Source organism: Laetiporus sulphureus, assembly GCF_001632365.1.
Source record: "Laetiporus sulphureus 93-53 unplaced genomic scaffold LAESUscaffold_93, whole genome shotgun sequence".
NCBI classification, from domain to species: domain Eukaryota; kingdom Fungi; phylum Basidiomycota; class Agaricomycetes; order Polyporales; family Laetiporaceae; genus Laetiporus; species Laetiporus sulphureus.
This window is the reverse complement of record NW_024468602.1, coordinates 37110-54888: the sequence shown is the minus strand read 5'-3', so window position 1 is coordinate 54888 and position 17779 is coordinate 37110. Positions and strand designations below refer to the sequence as shown.

The window sequence follows — 17779 nt, the reverse complement described above, 5'->3', positions numbered from 1 at the left end:
GTGCTGTGAGTCACTATGAGGGGATCCATGGCACTGCGCACTGAAGCACAACCGAGAGCCGGTGGGAGCAGACGTATGTCATGCGAATCCAGTGGTAGGACGCGAAGGGCCTCTAGTGGCGCATATACGGAAGGCACATCTGGGTCGCGCATTCTGCAGTCGGAGCCTAGCAATGAGGGCATTGCGTTTCAGAGGAACAAAGTGTTTATCTCACCGAATTTGAGGACTGGGAAGTAGCACTCACGCCATAGGCTGGACCGAAGGAACGCTCCTGGTAATTGAGGCCGCAGTACTAGGTGTCAATGGCCTCAAAAATAAATGTCGCGTCGTTACAGTGCTGTGTCGTTACAGTATACCATTAAACGGCAATTCGCTCGTTAATGGGATGAGTTGAAAAGCAGAGGAACACTGAGCGCTGACTCTGAGTGATTGGCTGAACGCTCTAACGTTTGAGACACGATCACGTGGCCTGCAGGGACACACCCACGCAGGCCGCCCCACGCGCGTTCAAACTTTTCATTGTCTTTGACGCTATCGCGCGTTCTTTGACTATTCAAGGCTACCTGAGACCACTAAACTTTCGAAAGTCTACGAGGAGACTTTAGCCATAAATTGTGTGCAAGGATAGAAGAGTAGCGACGCGATTATAAGTTTGAAATGACTCCTCGGAAGTTGTGGGTGTTGCGGACTAACGAGCTGAAGGCGGCGACAACCCTTGTATTACATAACACCACTGGCAGTACTTTGCTCTCTACGCTAGGCTCTGAACTCCCCCCTCAATTCTTGAAAGCTTGATCTCCAACCTTGACCGGCGTTATCTCGCGGAATCAAAAGGCGAAGAGATTCTCACCTAGCATGACAGCGTACATCCTCGCCCACTCGGTGCCCTCGTTAATCGTTATGCCAGGCGTGAATTTTACCGCGCTGGACCACGACGTCCCCGGGCTGGCACACCCGTTTCTCGTCGTTGTCGAGCACGAGCGTGATCTCTCCTTTCACCACGATGACGAAGTCGATCGTCTCCGTGCGGTGGAATGGCTCGGCCAGGTGATCACAGCAAGTGCCGGATGAGCATTGAGCGACTTTGCAGCATTCATTGGGCGGACAGCCGACTCACCGACTTGCCGCCTGGACCAGGAGGCGTATCAATGATCCTCAACACCAACCCTTCCTTCCCACAAAGCTCGCCTTGGTGCTCCTTGGAAATATCTTGACATGGCTTAGATATGTCTGGGCGGTTGCTATCCACCCAAAAGAGGTCGGCGAACATGGTCTCCGAGCACCTGAAGAAGTACGGCTCGACCTCGTCGATGGATTCGAACGTCGAGTGCCCAGATTCCATGTGTCCAGTGACGATACGGCGGATGCTTGGGTAGGGAGAGGGCTCCTTCTGCGTTGGGTCGGCCGACATGGCCACGACTGGGAGGACACGAGTCACGGCAGATGGTGATCTATGTAGGTGCCCAGAGTCCTGAATGCGTCTTCACTCTCGAAGTCGCCTCCATAGCCTTGCTATACTCTCATCGAGAAGCGTTCTGCTTAGCGAAAAACGGCTGTTAACCGTCAGCAGAACCCTGTGCACACATGCGATGCCCGTCGCCGCGACAGTCTTGTGTCTTTGACTTTCCTCACCTCCATCCTGTCTCAGGGCTTGTTTCGATCCCAAGCATAATACGAATTGGCCGATATTTGTAAGCAAGAAGTGAGCCTATCAAGCTGACTGACTCATTCGTCGTTTCTCTCTTGAGGCCATTTTTCACTGTGAATCAATTTTTCGAGAGTAACACACCAACATTTGGGAGCGGGACACCAAATGGGAGAAAGAAGTAGCGAGATGCATCTCCCAAAATATGATGACAAATCGTATGAACATAGCAGTAATGGACATGACAGTGATTTACAAAACAGTGTGAGGGTGCAGATAGAGCATGAACTCAACAGTAAGAAAAGCTTTTGTGATTAGCGCGATTCGTCGAACTACAAGTATTGAAATCAGCAACTGCATCTTCCCGTCGGATCAGGAAGGCCTCTACTCACCACAACCTGCAACGATCCAGGCCAGGGGCTTACATTCCCCGTGCTCGTGATATACATGTCGTTATCCGTATCGAACTGGTGCAGCGCGAAGCCCGTGCAGACGCCCGCAGGGCCTGGCGAGCGCCTCAGGCCAGGCAGGCGGAAGATGATGCGGATCATCTCCGGGATGGTGTCCCCGACGAAGTCGACGCCTGGGCAGCCGTGGAAGCCTGCGCCCTGGATGTTGTAGCTCGACTTTGGTCGGCGCGGGTTCACGGTCTCAGGGTCAGGGAAGTCGTCGGGCTGGATTCAATTCCTTTGTCAGAGAGAGGATTAGGGTTGATGAGATAAGGAGACATACGTTGAGATGCGCATTCTTGAAGCTCGCGAAGAGCATATCACCCTTCTTCACCTGCATGGGCTGGAAGCCCTGGCCCTGGGGTACGACATCATCCGCCGTCGCGATCCTAAACAGGCCTCCAAACTGCGGGTTGAGGCGCATTCCCTCGCGCACGTACCCGCGCACAAGCTCCGTCGCGTTCTTGTCTGAGTCCGGGGCCATGCATGCCTTGATGAGCGCCGCGCACTCCTTTTGGCGGTCCTCGCGCAGGTAGAAGTCGACGACCTGCGCGGCGGCTTGGGCAAAGTTGACGGAGGAGCCGACGGCGAGGCCGATGACGCAGGCGACGAGCTCGTCAATGGGGCGGCCTGAGGCGGCGAGGCGGGAAAGGAAGGGCGCGCATTCCTTCTTTTGGCCGATGAAGTTCTTCACGGTTGCAAACAGGCCGACGAAAGGGTTCTATGACAAAAAGTTCAACATTCTGGAGCATTTAGAGAAGTAGCGTGAACCTTACAGTAGCAGTCTGCGGTGCAGCCTCGTTGATGCTTTGTTGAATGATACCATTTACGATAGTACCGATCTGAGTGGCAGCCGCACGCAACGTCCAGCCGTGCTCAGGCGCGACGTTCTCGAAGACACACATGAAGAGCACAGAGAACATCGTGTACACCTCTTGCTCAGTGAAGATGCCGTGGGGAGTCGCCTTTGTCTTGAGCGAAATACCACACTAAATAGATTGAAGTCAGCTCGATGTAAAAAACCAAACAGCTGCTGCACGTACGAGCTTGTCTGCAGCCCAGTGGACCGATACGAGGTTGATGACATCCCGAATGATGTCCACATAGGTTCCCGGAACACCATCATACGTAAAATTCTTCTCGTTCAAAAGCTTGATCGTCATCTGCTTGTACCACTGCGTATACTCCTGCATTGTCTGTGCATCCGGCACAAGTGCGTGCCAGCAGAACGCACGGTCCTTGTCGTGCTTCTCCTTCTCGTCAAACACGAGCATGAAGCCATATCCGCGCGTGAGCATTGTCATGTCCTGTGTGTAGGTCTGAATATACTTCGTCGGATCCGCAAAGACATGTCGAATGCCCGTGAGTGTATTGAGGACCTTCGGGATGGGCTGAGCGACGGGGCGGCTATAATCATACTTATCCGCAATTCCAAGCTTCGTGAGATTCGTCTTCGTGATCTCGGGCGTGAAGAACGGGAAGAGCGCATAGACGCTGTTCGCCGGGTAGTGGCGCGGGAGGTGGCGAAAGAGCAGCTTAGGCAGCGCCGCGCCGAACGCGCCGTTGGACGGGTCGCGCACGCAGTCCTGGAAGCCCCAGCTCGTGAGCGCCTCGGGCGTGTAGTCCGTCGTGAAGAACCGGTCGCCGCGCACGAGCGAGATCGCGTCGGCGAGGATGGCGCGCGTCATCGTGTACCCGCAGCAGATTCCACTGCCTGGACCGAGAGGCATGCAGTCCTCAGCCTGCAGACCGGGGTAGAGCTCGAGGTTGTCGATGTGCCCGTAGAGCCTGCGAGCGGCATCTGCGATGCCTGGCGCGGTGCTCCATTCCTCGAAGGACGCAAAACGCTTGAGGCCCAGGAATTCGCGGAACTCGTTCATGGTGCAGACGCCCCACTTGCGGGCTTGCTCAATGCCCAGGATTTCAATTACACGCAGGCAAGCTGGAGTGCCGCGAGCACGGTACGCGCCCGCGACCTTCTCAGTGCCGTCGTGGAGGAGTTTAGCGATGTCGTCATCAGAGAACGAGCCATCTTGCTGACGTTTGAGCCTAAAGGGGCAGAGACTTAAATATTGTGTGCTAAGGGAGGAGGACAGACGTACCCAGAGAACGTCCTCTTCCGAGGCTCAGACTCGTGCGTGCTGGTGAGAAGCTCCCTTGCCGCCTCCTTGAAGTCACTCAGCTCGAGCTTATCAAGCGCCTTCCCCCTGAAGACCTTCCCGAATTCATCCTCCATCCACTTGATGTCCTCCTGGGCGGTCGTCGGGTGCCACCTATAGAGGACATTAAACTCGACCGAGACGTGGTTGCCTGTCCCGCGCTGGACGAGGTCGCCGTCCTCCTTGTGGATCGGGTCGAACGGGTTCATGCTCCACGTGCAGCCGTCGCGCCCGAGACCGAGGAAGCCCGCGACATAGTCGCCAAATATGAGCGCCATGAAGTGCCCGCAGTTGACGAGCCGCGCGGTCTGGAAAATCTCCTCGTCCTGCTTCGCGCGCTCGGCGTCGCTCAGCGTCGCCGGGTCTCTCCATTTCTTCTTCTCGTTGACCTTCAGGAGCATGTCGGCAATGTACTAGATTATCATCTATCAGTACCATGAATTGGAAACAGCCGAGATATCGCGCTCACGTTGTGGTTTCGGGAGAGGATCACGAGAAGAGCGCTCGCTGCGGGTGGCAAGAACTGAAGCCGGTCCTCCGAGAATGTATCGGGGTAGAGGAGGCCCCGGCCCTGTGCTTTGTCGCGGACAAGGTCCTGTTCGATCTGGTTCGTGCCATAGACAGGCGAAAGGTCGAGATAGGACGTGGTATTGTTTTTGTTCCAGTCGGCAGGGTCGGTGCGGAAGAGGGAGTGGGTGACGATAGACGCGAAGGCGAAGGTAAGAGACGAATTTCGGCCAGGGTGGGGTTGGAACTGCACGATTTAATCAACATAGGGCGTAATAAATCAAAGGTGGATTACACTCACATCACGAGCTTTGAGCAGAGTATCAAACACCAAGCCTGCATCAGGCAACAAATTCGCCGGCAAAGGGTGCTTTCCTTGTACACTTCTCGCATACGGCCTCCCAGACTGTCCCAGATCAGGAATTGTCACATTATTACCACTGCCATCGGCCTTTCTAAACCGATACTCGTCGTCCATGAACGTCGCAGGCGGATGCGCGAGCGTCTCATACAACACCGTGATGATCTTATCATTCAAGTCATCCTGCAGCTTCCCGGGAGGCAGCTTCGTAATGGCCGCCAGGCCTCCGGCGAAAAGACCCTTGCGGTCGTCGATCGCCTCCGGGCTCGTGATCGCTTGGAAGACGGCTTCGGGCGCGCGGGGGTCAGAGACGATGTTCCCGCGCTCGAGGGCGCCCTGGATGTCGGAAGCGACGGTGAAGAAGCGCGAGTGCTCGCGCACGGTCGTTGGCCCAAGCTTCTCGCCCGTCGCGAGAGACTCATAGTCGTATTCACCATCGGGCGCGTTGGGGAGCGGCCGCTCAGCGAGGTGGGCGAGCTCTGCGCCTTTCTGTGGATGGGTTAGATAGATAGCAAGTCAGTGACATGCGGACAAGATAAAAGGCTGGAGACGTACGACGATGGTGGACTGGGTGAGATCAAAGGGGAGTTTGCGAGGCATTGCAAACGGGAAATGCTCGTTGGGTCCCTTCCCTGGCCGCCTTTATTGGCTCGGGGGTGCTCTTGAGCGTTCGTCGGTGAGGGCAATCCGGTGATAATTTTTGGCCGACCATACTCACCATCATTCAATATTGGAACTGAAGCACTGTGTGATGAGTGACATATATATACGCGTGCCGACTTCTTTTGCTGCTTCCAAGTTCCGAATTGGTCACCTGTCAACGATCAATCTCAAGAAACATCGAGACCTTCGTACCGACACACAGATACTATACTCTCGAGTTTCTCGCCCCAGAAGTACGCTACCTTATCCCAGATTGCATAACACCTTGTCTCCCCTAGGCAGACAACAAAATACCTCCTTCTCTGAGGGACGGAGGTCAGGAGGTATAAAGACATAACACCCTCGTGTCCGACAATCGGAGGAATAGAATATGCGAAGCAACGTAGAGCTATTGCAAATATCCTGCAATGACGGATTTAGATAACGAAGTGAGAGATAACGGTAAGCTTCGCTCTCATGTCTCATGAACGGAATGATCTCTTCTCTTCGGTATTGAACGATAAAGAAACGTTGACTTTCCAATACGACGAGATGCCTAGAGCATGCCCCCCCTCCCCGGTAAAATCGGTTCGAGTTATCCGTTTGGTATGCGACAGAGCATCGCGAGTATTAGCGGGGCGAGGGATGAGATGACGTTGCACAACGTGCCTGTTTCTTTCACTGAATATTCGCAATTTCGGTGCATGACTTCAAGGCAGCCGCTTTCGTCAAGCATTGTACATTGATCACCACGTGTAATGCTCATGGTGTTAGTTATGCATCTCGGGCCTGGTAAACGCCGGGTACTCACCTACATATTTATAAGCATGTGATACCGATGTAGAATGTAGAATAAATCGCGCTAACAGCGCATCTAAGTCCACAAACGCCTTATGAATGGAAGGCCAGGATGAGTATTTGATAACGTCCGATGTCAATGAGGGTATACAAAAAGAGCGCTTACGTTTATGCCCCATGATTGAACTTCCCTGCGACGTCAAATTCCGGAGTACAAGCTCGGAAAACGCGCGCTTCAGTCTAGCCATAGTCAAACATGTGGTGCTATTGCTGTATGCTAACCAGAGAGCTCACTTTCAGCACTTGCCTAAGACGTGCAACGCATCAGGGACGATGCGACCCGAGGACGCATACAGCGACAGGGGCGATGTATGCTATACTTATGGCAGGACAGCATGTTGCCTTAGTCTTTCAAGACGCGAAGTGTTGCTCGTCATCGCCATCATGATGCAAGTTCTTGTCAGCGTCATCATCTCTGGCTGGCTGGACTCACATCAGCCTCCCTACGCGTATTATGAGTACTCCAAACTTCCCTCGTTCCATATATCAGCCCCTAAGAGGCTTTCGATGGCTCCCTTGCAAGGCATAGTTGGGTACGAAATCCGTCGATGGAGTCCATCGATGTATAAATCTCCTACGAAGTACATGGGTACGTCTCAGGAGGCGGATGACAACTGGGATGATCTGTACAGATGTACGTCGCAATGTTAGCATGGCCTCATGATCACGTACTTACTGTTTGAAGCAGATGGAGTCGCTCGGATTCCTCACAGCACAGCAAAGATGCTCGCGGAAGAAATACTCCCTGTCCCGGGGCAGGACGGCCAATACGTGCTGATGTTTGAGGTGTACCACCAGTTACATTGCTTGATTAGCATGTGTCTCATCACACCTGATCCTCGACTGACAGAAGAATTTGCCACAGAATCTACTGCGCAAGCGACTGCATCCAGAAGATTACAATTCACCTGACACCGATGGCAAAGTCGCACAGGAGCATGCTGATCATTGCATCGATGTACTACGACAGACGCTGATGTGCGTCGTGGATATCAATCCAATGATTTGGCACTGGAATGAACGGGTGAATAGGAGGACGGTACCGAAGATGGACGTATTGGCAGAATGCAGGAAGTGGGAAGATGTGGAGAGATGGTCAAGGGAACATCTCATAAAGACGGAGAACGTACCTATGGCATCCCATAATGACCACGGAGGGCCTGATTAAGAGGAAGCGCGAAGCGGAATCCCCAAGTTGGAAGTAGTATTCTTCATGAAAGAGTACAGTATGTATATTAGACCAATGCGATGTGGCATTGAGGCCGGCATGATACATCAGGCGGTGTTTGTTCTCTTTCACATCGAGTCACTCACGCAGTTGGTGTATGTGGCATTTTGCATCATCTCGTTCGTTTTTGAACCAGACTCCTCAGAAGAACCCACATAAGCTATGTTTCGAAGGCGATGCCGGCAATCGTTGAAAATGCACGTTACACAAGCACCAGAGGTTGCCAGAGCACCACGGGTGAGACCAGACGTAACCGCAAAGGAAAGGTGATAGCCTGTAACTTGTCCGGAAGAATTGCGAGCAGCGAGAAAGTCGCCTAAGTTCTCCGCCAGCTGTCCATGCAGACATAGTCGAGGGAACGTGTGTTCAAGACAAAAACAATTATGCGTTTTTCTTGCGAAGAGGAAACCATACATGATGCTCGCGAAGTCGTAGACTAGACCAGCTGAGTCGGCGTCGGATGGGGGCTCTTGCCGAGTCTTGCTGGCACTGGCAGCCACCTACGCGTCTGTCACTTTCCGTGACAAATTGTGACATATCCGCGACGGGACTCGGCTAGATCTCGCGGGCATGATCATGATTTGAGGTTGAAATGGCGGTGAGTTCAACTCATCGCCACACTATGACAACAGGTTATGCGTTCTTGTGATTTAGCAACATCAACATTGTTTTCATTGCCGCGACTTGTGGCGTGATACTACGAAGCTCAAACTTTGTACTCTCATGCATCAGACCTCATATCTTAATGTTATTCATGGCTTTATTCTCAAGGGAAGACCAGATGCGACAGACAGGAGGTATCCACACTTATTGTGGCACGACAATTGCACTTGGACTACTTATTTGATGCCATCAGACCAAGTCGGTGCGCGAATGATTCTCCTCCACAAGTTAGGAATGTTCACCAAACAAGACGTTGGTAAGCACTTCGCTTATGGAACAAGGCACTGGTCAATCGGCCATCTACTAATGAGACCGCCGGCATCTTAACCGCATACTATAGGTGTGCTGAGGGAGAACATGCATCTATATTTGATTTTCTCACATTTTTCAGGTATACCGTGGCGTTCAGCCCATCTATGAACTGCGAAACCTCAAAAATCACTGAAAGGTAGTGCGGCCGAGTCTAATAGTGCCAGCGGATCGTCAATGCCATACAGAGTAACAAAGCACTCTGCATACTTTGTCGACGGAGTGTTTGCTCGGTCATATGGGTGTCTGCATTAGATCAAGGAGAGTGAACAGCCATCAAAAGCACCGTACTATTGGCATGTCGACTGTGAAAATGGGTGCGTGAAGCAGAGAGTATAGAGCGCTAACGGGATGAGGCTCAAGTGCTCACACAGCACTTGAGGCCTGTTCACGGACCGATACAATTAGAGATCCTGGGAATCTTGTTATGGTCATCTTGTTGAGCCCTGACCCGGCACTGCGATATCGATTTAGGTCAAGATGGCCCTCGCAATGCAAGAAGTTCCAAGAATGCTCACCTTGTTTTGAAGATTCATGGGTTGCGGATTATACTGTCTAACGGGATCTAACGATTACTCATGCTCTTCTACGTTGCCCTTATTGAAGCAACCTGCGAGGCCTTTCATGATTCTAGGAAAAACGTCGTCTCGATCGGAGCTGACAAACTATCACGTCCGTGCAGATCTTTCAGGAGTTGAATAATCACCGCTCTCGTTATCGCATGTCAAAAGGTACCACAGATTGAGCGCTCCAGGCGCAGGTGCGATACCCGCGTTACAAGCAAGTTTCATTGCGTCATAATGGAGCATTACAATTCCGCGGTCTTCAACGTTGACAGATCATGACAGATAATGATGAGCGACACCACAGACGAACAACATGCAGCACCGCGAACGCGCAAGATCGAAGGAATCAAAGGATAAACAGTATCGGAAACAATGAATACTGTCACGTCGCAAACGCCGCCAATTCATCCTCGTAAATATCGGGTTGCCAGTATAAAATCAAATCACTTGTTGGAACAACATCAGATGAGTGATGACTCTGCAAAGGCAAGTGCACGTACCTCGATTTCAACCAGTTCCATGATTTCTTTGAATCTCTGAATATCTTCTTGGAGAATCTCCGAGCAGTTTCTAAAGCGCAGCTCCTTGATCGGTGCACCGCGGACGCCGCGCTTTCGCAGGCAGTCCGTGAGATGTTCGATCGAGATAGAACGATTGAAATCGCTCTGCACACGGGCAAAGACTACCCCCTGAAAGCGAAGCACATGCAGGTCCGGGAACAGCATTCGCGTGGGTGGATGAGCGCGGGATGAAGAATGAGATTGCTCGCAGTGTGTGAGGGCATAAAGCAGGTGAGCAGACGCCGCGTACCTGTCCACAGTCAGCTCCCTCACGCTCCGTAGATTCCAATAGCTCTCGATCCAGTGATGTGTATGCGGAACTCGGATGCCGCTGAAGGATAGTTTCTCGATGCTTGTCAGCGGAAGGTGCCCGCAGAGCTCGCCGATTTTATGATCTGACCGATTCTCGTATGGCAGTTCGATGATCAGCGAGACTGGCGGGCCACCGTCGCCAGACCGAGCAGCCAACCTCTCCTGATCTCGTCGGGTTTGAGCGTCCGTTCTGCACAGTATGTCCATAGTGCGTAGCTCGTGTGCAAATGGGAACTGGGCAAGGGGAGATGCGGTCGATTCCGCGTCGTCGGCGCTAGGAGGAGAAAATGCGAGGGAGATAGATGATGCTCTGGGGATCGACAGCTGGCGTAAGATGTACGCACAGTCCTCGCTCTTCTGCGTGCGTATTGACAGACTACGGAGACGAGACAAAGGTATGGTTAAGCTGCGTATCGGTAAGCGGTCGGGACGTGGCGAGAGAAGGTTCTCCTCAGATATCGTTAGAGTCTCCAGCATGGGCGAGTTTCTGAGTGCCGCCGCGAAGTTCCGGAAGCTAGCCGCAGATTGTATGACATTCCCGCAACTCATGATATCGAGTCTATCCAAGAAGGGGATGTTCAGTTTACGCCAATTTAGGGAGAGTCGCTCGAGACGCAAGGACCGTAGTTTGACGTTGGCGTCGCTTAACAAGGGCGGAAGTGAATCACACACGCGCGCGCTGAAGCTGCTGTTTCTCAAACAAAGTGACTCTAGAAGAGGTGCTGGTTTGTCGATAAGACACATCAGCTTCCTCATGCTCCGAGATGGAGCAGTCACGTCAATTTTACGCGTTCTGTGCAGCTCTTGGCATATCATAGCCGCAAGCACTGTCTCCGTATCGGCATATTCATCTCCGCGAATGGATAGACGGATGGTTAACGGCAGCCCTTTGGATCGTGCCAGGACCTCGGTGAGCCATTCGGAGCTCACCACGAACTGAACGTCGGTCCAGAGGCTGGCGCAGTTCAGTGCGATGGCACGCCAGTCGGCACAGACGTGCGAGACTTTGATCCATGCATAGGGCGGAGTCGAATCTGTGCGTGTATCCTGGGCGAGCTGAAGGAATATGTCCTCCAGGATCTCAGGCGGGACAGTAGAGATCGGAGGTGCGAAGTCTTCATCGGATACGAGCTCGGCACGCTCCTGGCTTGGAGAAAGGAGTGTATCGTCCCCCTGTGAACGATGTGCCATCCCGTCGGCTCGAGTGACTCTGCGCGCTATTCGTGAACGTGAATGTTTCGGCCCGGCCTGGACACGTGCTATTCAGTTCGCATCCGCCTTTAGTATAAGCTCGGTAGCATACAATGAACGTACCCGTTAACAAAATACAGGTTATGCCGTCTGCGAAGCTGGTAGCAGGAAGACACATGCAACAGGGTGCGGGCTGGGTCGAGGGTGACTCATGGCACTGATGTGGCCACAAAGCGCCTGCGACCTGTGCACGAACCGATCAAAAAGGTGTGTGGTTGAGCGCACAGCCACATTCATATCCATTTACATCTGAATCTATCGTCCAGTTAATGTTCCAACCGAAAGTATATCGATACTTTCGAAATTTCTAGAATCGCGCGCATCAGTTGATATTGCCCGAGAGATTCCATCGGCGTGGAATGAGAGGCAACGATCACTGACTTGCACGTTCTCTTCGCGACGGATCTACGTTCTTATTGGAATTGTCATCATTTCTGAGCTTTTAAATGAAGATTTAAAGGCGAACAAACAGTTGTCGTGCTAATGCTCAAGCGTTCAGCGCTCAACGTTCAACGTTCAAAGCCAATATACAATTCTTGCATTGCGATCGGAGGTCGGGCCACTGGGCGTGTCAGTGCACTTCGGTCAGTCTCGGTCATCGGGCGGCCTTCAGGTCATTATGTAAAGACACACAAGGTGGCCCCACAGCATAAGCCACGCTCCCACATGAACGAATGCACGACACAAGCACCTACAACCGTCGGTCCTTCCCCATCCAAGGTATCACGTGACCCATGGAAAACAATAGGGCGGAAGGCAAACCGCTGAATCAAGAACGCAAGGCACACACTGAACACATTGCTTCCCAGTCCAGGCGGGATGCATGTCTTTTGTTTTCGTGGGTGACTGCACGGGAGGACCCAGCTGACGTTTCTCCGCGCAGACAATAGCGCATGTGCGATCCAATGACGGAGGTGGTTGGTGCTCTGGCGCTGTGAGCATAAATGCAGCGCCGCGGCGAGAGAGGAATGAGGGACCATCATGCGTAGCGCAATCCAGAGCATAGCGCAGACACCGCACGCGTGAGTGATTCTACACTCGCGGATCAATAGCGAGCGTTAACACGCGCGAGGACAGTGCAAGACAATAACGCATAGACCTCACGGCGCATTGGCCCACCCGGTGGCCGATGGTCCGCGTTTCTGGAAATGCAATGCACAATTGTTTCAGCACTGATCATGATCGAATTATTCACCCTGGTGCGTTGCGCAAACGAGTATAAGTACGTAGCCAGCGTACCTGAGGTGCGCGCGAAGTCATTCAGACGCCCTCTGAGCCACCTGCCTCACCCTCCGGGAGCCTTGTCATCCGTCGCGCATCCATCCACAATGGACGCCTTCTTCACCATCGCCGCACCCGTCCCGGCTGAGGAGCCCGAGTCGCAGAGCTCGAACGTGCCTGCAGACTACGACACCTCAAACGGCTTCGTGAGCGGGTCCTGCACCATCGCATGACGCGCTGCACCCGCATCTCTTCCACTCGCTCCTCAGGTACGTTCATTGGATGCTTCGCACTGGAGCATAGTTGCTGAGCATGCTTTCCAGAGCCAGTCTCGATTACGCGTGCGCTCATTCGACCTTCGTCGCACGTGTCGCCGTTCCGGCACCCTTTAATTCGCGATTTACTTCGCTACGCATAACTTATTCCTCTTCGTGATTCACTTGTACATGTTGGACCCCATAGAGAAGCAGGTGGGGAGAGGGAGGGAGGGGGAAGGAGCGCTGAGTGGATATAGACAGAGAAGAGAGAAGGAGAGTCGATGTAAGAAAGGATTATCAGGGATGGCAGAATGCTGTCTTGAATTGAACAATCGTGGATTGCATAGCACGAGGGCTTCATAATTTGATCCAGCATCTCGGCTACATTCAGCTAGATAAACTGCAATCGCATGAGGTAAGACCCAATGAGGCGGTCAGATCAGCACTTACACATCTCACAAAAAACCAATCCAACCGTGCAGGAAAATAATTCGCGCGAAGATGCTGAGCCTTATCGCGCAGTGCATGAAGAATATTTTAGGATCAGCATAAAACATTTCCATGAACGCTCACCGAGTAGACCATATGGATACGCCCACGGACGGAACACGCGCAGCTATACGTCATTCTGCTCCTGATACAGTGCGTATTGTACGCAGCTCAAGCTGCATGTCGGAGAAGGACGCACCCACATATCGAGAACACCAGTCCCGCGCGCTGCGTCCAGTCAGGCTCGCGTGTGGACGCGTACCCCTTCCAGTGCGAGTCCGACTCCGACGCTGCCAGTTCGAACGTCAAGTTGCTATTGTGGATGATAGCGCAGGGAGAACACACCGGGAGACGAGACGGGACTCACGCTGACCGTTTGTCGGCGGCCTGCACCGCCGGAGGGGGGGCACGCAGATGCCACTCGGCGCGCACTGAACTAAAAATGCACCGTACGTACCGCACGCGCTGGCCTTCGGTCCGAACAGTGGTGACGTCTTGTTTCTTTTCGTGAGTGGCTGCACACTGTACAAGGAGGACCTAGCTGGGAAATGTAGTGCAGATAAAAGCTTACTTAACGCCGGAGGCCGTTCGAGCTTTTGGCACTGTGAGCGGGTTATCGTGCATGAATACGGCGTTGCAGCGAGATAACGAACGAGCAGTAACGCGAGCGAAGACAGTGTAAGACAACAGCGCACCGGCCTCACCGTGGACACGTCCATCCGATGACCAATAACCTGCCCTTCTGGAAGTGAGTATGCACAGTTGTACGAGCACAGATTGCTGTCGCATTACTCACCCGCGGCGGTGCAAGTGTGGACGCTTATAAGTACGAAGTGAGCGTGCGTGAGGTACAAGCTAAGTCGCGCAGACGTACTCTGAGCCACCCACGTCGTCCTTCAAGACGATCGCACACCGTACCAGCTCACGTTGGACGCCCTCTTCACCATCGCCATTCCCGTCCCGGCCGAGGATCCCGCGTCGCAGAACCTGCATATGTGTTCAATGAGCGGTCTTCTCTCGCTTATATCAAGCAATGTGGCAAGGGAGGATCGCGCGACACGTGATGGTGCCCGCGTGGCACGCTCAGCGTCGTTTTTCCTCGCGTCGACGTGTTCTTGCGACAAGAAATGGCCCTGCAGCCATTCCCACGCACGCCAGCCTCCCCAGCGCGCCGCCCTGCCGCCGGCCCTGGCAGAAACTCGGCCAACTTCATGAGCGAGCCCTCCCAGCCGATCCGAACCGACTCGTTCACGTATGCGAGGAGCCACACCCGGAGCAGCTCGCCCGAGGTCGTCGAAGTGCCCGATTCCGAGGAGGAGGTCGTCGAGGGCGAGGGCGATGTGGAGGGCGGATACAGAGAGTCGTACGAGGACTACGTGGTGCCCATCCCACCGGAAACGCCGCCGCGCACCCGTCGGCACGGGACGCCCTTGCCGCGCGCGCAGTCCGCCTCTTCGTACGTCTCCCGTCCTTCATGGGGCACTAACCGCAGTCGCCCCCGCGCGATCTCCCCTGATGTCTTTGACGCCGTAACGGAGCGCATGACTCAACAACGACGAGCTACGCCGGGCGTTCGCGGGAGGCCGAGAGCACGCACGTCCGCCGCAGGGCAGGAGGAAGAGGACTTTGAGGGCATGCCCCGAGGTCGTCCCCTCACGCGTCTCGCATCCAGAGTCTCTCCCACGAAACGTGCAGCATCGGTCCACGGCGTGCCCGCAATCTCCAACAGCACAACCAGGCGCAGCCAAAGCGCAGCCGCCCCCCGCATCGCCGTCCCCGCGACCCGCAACCAACCTCAGCGCGGTCGTCCGCCGGCCGCGCTCTCGATCGCAGAGGCCATCTCACAAAGTCTCGCCGCGACGCCGCACGCTGCGACCACGTACCAACCCAGCTTTGCGCTTCCCCCGGGTCCACCGAAACGGCCCCGAGGGCGTCCGCGCATACACCCCTTGGCCCCAGTAAGTGCATATGCTGTTTCGAAGCTGCCGACGCTCAAGGTGAACGCATGCAGGAAAGCCAAGTCGTGAAGAGGGGTCCGGGACGGCCACGAAAGCATCCGCTCCCTCTGGTCAGCAAAATCTAATTTCAATGTCGTCCTTTGTTGACTTGATAGCTATACAGGAAAGTGCGGTAGTGAAGAAACCGGTAGGCCGGCCACGCAAGCATCCGTTGCCTATGGTCAGCTCAGGGCAATCTCAATGGTGTCATGCTTTGCTAATGACTAATTCAGGAGGGCGAGGTCGTCAAGAGGTCACCGGGTCGGCCACGAAAGAATCCCTTACCTCCGACCGCGAACGACCATCACCAACGGCAAGCCACGCAGGACGTTGAGGTCGTGAAGCGAGGGCCCGGACGTCCACGGAAGAGCACCCTGCCTGGCGTCGGCCCAGAGCTTCGTGGCGAGCGTCCAGTTGCGCAGGTCGGGGAGCCAGTCAAGAGGCCCCGTGGACGGCCACGGAAGATCTCGCTGCCTGCGGTCGGCTCGCTGCGGGATGGTGGCGAACGTCCGGCTGCCCAGGCTGAGGAGCCGGTCAAGAAGCCTCGTGGGCGACCGAGGAAGAGCGCGCCCGCGGCTCTGCCCGCCGCGCCCGTACGAATGTCCCTCGTGCCCGTTAATGTCTACGGGAGGAGCGCGTCGAAGCCTCCCGCGAGAGTTGCCAGCGTAGCATCACGCCGAGCGCTAAGCGTGAGCGTTCTGCTTACTGTACTGAGCATTGTGGTTGACGAGACCTTGCAGCCGTCCAGCGTGCGTCCGGAGCAGCCGTCCACCGCGGGACCTAGCGCCCCATCCCATCCTCCGCGCAACCGCGCGTACGTGCTCATCGACTCCTCTTCCGCCGTCAGAGGGCCGTTACCCGCCGCACGGGCCGAGCGCGTCTGCGCCGAGCCTGAGTGCGAGAATCGGGTCCCGCCGCGCGGCAAGTATCGGTTTGCGAGTTGCAGGTCGTGTCGTGCGCGCAAGGTCGTGGCGAGGAATGTGGATGTGCAGCAGCAGGCTCTGCCGGCTGTCGCTACGCCGATGCGGGCTGTTGAGCAGCCGCGTGTTGTTGAGAGGCATGGGTGGACGTTGTTGACTGAGAACCCGGAGGAGGAGGAGGAGGAGGAGGAGGAGCAGCTAGCGGCATGGAGGCCATCGTATTTGGTCCTGCGACCTGCAACACCTACTCACCGTGTATGTTCATACATTAAACCTTCACAGAGGACCCACCGACTGCGGGCGAGCATTCGTATGCGTGCTCAGCGATGTGAGTGGCTGAGTTCCTGGGTAAGGGTGCGGGTGTCGGATGCGTTGCACCTCCAGCGGTGCTTCCACGTGGTTGTTTCTCATGTCAGCGTCTGGCCGGGTGGGCGTGGGGTTGACCGTGTGGAATGAGAGAAATAGGGGAGTGGACAGGGCAGAAAGAGGTGTATTGACGGTGGTATGACTTTCCTTTGATATTGGCCAGAACCGGGTTGGATGGCATCAACGAGTGTCTAAGGATTGTATTCTAGTTGTTGTATACATGATATAAAGCTTTTTCGTCTGCCTTTTCTACCGTGAGGTCTCCAACTCGTTCCTCATTCATTTTTCTCATCCTGGCGGGTCCATCACAACTGACCAAACGGTCACCATCCGTGCAGTTCTCCCGACGTGAGCACCTCTCAAACGCTGCAATCACAGCTTCTCAGCGAGCTGAATGGGAATGCAAAGTCAACGCGCTTCGCACTCTTTGCGAACGGCAGCCCAGGTGCTACTTCTCGTTCAGAACCGGCTCCTGATGTCAGTTCATGCCCATTCAAAAACGTGCTTGGCATATCCATCAAATGGGCGCGCACTTGCAATGACCGCAGCTCTGCATTTGCGACCGTTTGAGCGAGCACTACGACTCATGGCCGGTGCGCTTCAAGGCCTACGTTTGCACGAACGTGACCATTGTCTTCAGGTGCCGACCGCGGTTAGTAAGGCAGGCCAGAGATGCGACCGTTGACGGACAGGAATGACAACGGGAGCAGAGAAATAGAAACATTGACTCTTGAGCCACGAGATCGCGCTCATGTGACAACATGGCAGACAGGGTGCTCAACGCGCTCAACGCGCCTTGACGCGTTCATAGCGCAGTCGATGTCTTTCATTAATTGTGACTTATCGGACTTGCCAGGAATGATGCATTATATACCATTCATGCATCACTGAAACTGAGGAGATGCTTACAGGTTGCTCTGGTGATCTTGGACTTGCCTGAGCTGGCATAGAGCTTGGATGGTCGAGGCCACCTTTGGATGGTTGTAAGAGAAGCAGGTAAGCTGACCTAGCAAGGACCT

General features: G+C 54.4%; 7 protein-coding genes across 7 annotated transcripts; 2 read left to right on the top strand and 5 right to left on the bottom strand.

Moving 5' to 3' along the window:
• Positions 1–891: 891 nt before the first annotated feature.
• Positions 892–1411, bottom strand: LAESUDRAFT_666881 (uncharacterized protein; the record flags this gene model as incomplete). Its single annotated transcript, XM_040905275.1, has 2 exons — positions 892–1038; positions 1118–1411. 2 exons carry the CDS (start codon positions 1409–1411, stop codon positions 892–894), a joined length of 441 nt encoding a protein of 146 aa, XP_040757842.1.
• A 548-nt stretch (positions 1412–1959) lies between these two features.
• Positions 1960–5721, bottom strand: LAESUDRAFT_764923 (heme peroxidase; the record flags this gene model as incomplete). Its single annotated transcript, XM_040913541.1, has 9 exons — positions 1960–1977; positions 2038–2319; positions 2378–2815; positions 2871–3083; positions 3138–4143; positions 4197–4666; positions 4723–5007; positions 5062–5610; positions 5677–5721. The coding sequence occupies 9 exons, from the start codon at positions 5719–5721 to the stop codon at positions 1960–1962; spliced, it is 3306 nt and encodes a 1101-aa protein (XP_040757841.1).
• A 1165-nt stretch (positions 5722–6886) lies between these two features.
• LAESUDRAFT_816704 (uncharacterized protein) lies at positions 6887–7902 on the top strand. The gene is made up of 3 exons (XM_040914801.1): positions 6887–7255; positions 7310–7407; positions 7487–7902. Exons 1-3 carry the CDS (start codon positions 6895–6897, stop codon positions 7787–7789), a joined length of 762 nt encoding a protein of 253 aa, XP_040757840.1. The 5' UTR covers positions 6887–6894; the 3' UTR covers positions 7790–7902.
• Positions 7903–9769: 1867 nt separating this feature from the next.
• LAESUDRAFT_753350 (uncharacterized protein) lies at positions 9770–11618 on the bottom strand (the record flags this gene model as incomplete). Its single annotated transcript, XM_040911769.1, has 3 exons — positions 11574–11618; positions 9888–11507; positions 9770–9865 (listed from the first exon to the last, which is right to left on the bottom strand). Exons 2-3 carry the CDS (start codon positions 11448–11450, stop codon positions 9770–9772), a joined length of 1659 nt encoding a protein of 552 aa, XP_040757839.1. The 5' UTR covers positions 11451–11507; positions 11574–11618.
• Positions 11619–12060: 442 nt separating this feature from the next.
• On the bottom strand, positions 12061–12649 carry LAESUDRAFT_575268 (uncharacterized protein). Its single transcript, XM_040903016.1, has one exon. The coding sequence runs from the start codon at positions 12512–12514 to the stop codon at positions 12128–12130; it is 387 nt and encodes a 128-aa protein (XP_040757838.1). The 5' UTR covers positions 12515–12649; the 3' UTR covers positions 12061–12127.
• Positions 12650–13704: 1055 nt separating this feature from the next.
• Positions 13705–14400, bottom strand: LAESUDRAFT_575106 (uncharacterized protein). The gene has a single exon (XM_040903015.1). It carries the CDS (start codon positions 14194–14196, stop codon positions 13783–13785), a length of 414 nt encoding a protein of 137 aa, XP_040757837.1. The 5' UTR covers positions 14197–14400; the 3' UTR covers positions 13705–13782.
• Positions 14401–14589: 189 nt separating this feature from the next.
• On the top strand, positions 14590–17198 carry LAESUDRAFT_732601 (uncharacterized protein). The gene is made up of 5 exons (XM_040910272.1): positions 14590–15435; positions 15489–15545; positions 15599–15655; positions 15708–16163; positions 16215–17198. The coding sequence occupies exons 1-5, from the start codon at positions 14605–14607 to the stop codon at positions 16848–16850; spliced, it is 2037 nt and encodes a 678-aa protein (XP_040757836.1). The 5' UTR covers positions 14590–14604; the 3' UTR covers positions 16851–17198.
• Positions 17199–17779: the final 581 nt, after the last annotated feature.

Coding starts and splice junctions, on each gene's coding strand:
- LAESUDRAFT_816704 (XM_040914801.1), top strand. CDS start 6,895: ATGCGACCCGAGGACGCATACAGCGACAGGGGCGATGTATGCTATACT. Junction 7,256..7,309: donor CTGGGATGATCTGTACAGAT/GTACGTCGCAAT, acceptor TGTTTGAAGCAG/ATGGAGTCGCTCGGATTCCT. Junction 7,408..7,486: donor AATACGTGCTGATGTTTGAG/GTGTACCACCAG, acceptor AATTTGCCACAG/AATCTACTGCGCAAGCGACT.
- LAESUDRAFT_575268 (XM_040903016.1), bottom strand. CDS start 12,514: ATGCTCTGGATTGCGCTACGCATGATGGTCCCTCATTCCTCTCTCGCC.
- LAESUDRAFT_575106 (XM_040903015.1), bottom strand. CDS start 14,196: ATGGACGTGTCCACGGTGAGGCCGGTGCGCTGTTGTCTTACACTGTCT.
- LAESUDRAFT_732601 (XM_040910272.1), top strand. CDS start 14,605: ATGGCCCTGCAGCCATTCCCACGCACGCCAGCCTCCCCAGCGCGCCGC. Junction 15,656..15,707: donor GCAAGCATCCGTTGCCTATG/GTCAGCTCAGGG, acceptor TGACTAATTCAG/GAGGGCGAGGTCGTCAAGAG. Junction 16,164..16,214: donor CATCACGCCGAGCGCTAAGC/GTGAGCGTTCTG, acceptor GAGACCTTGCAG/CCGTCCAGCGTGCGTCCGGA.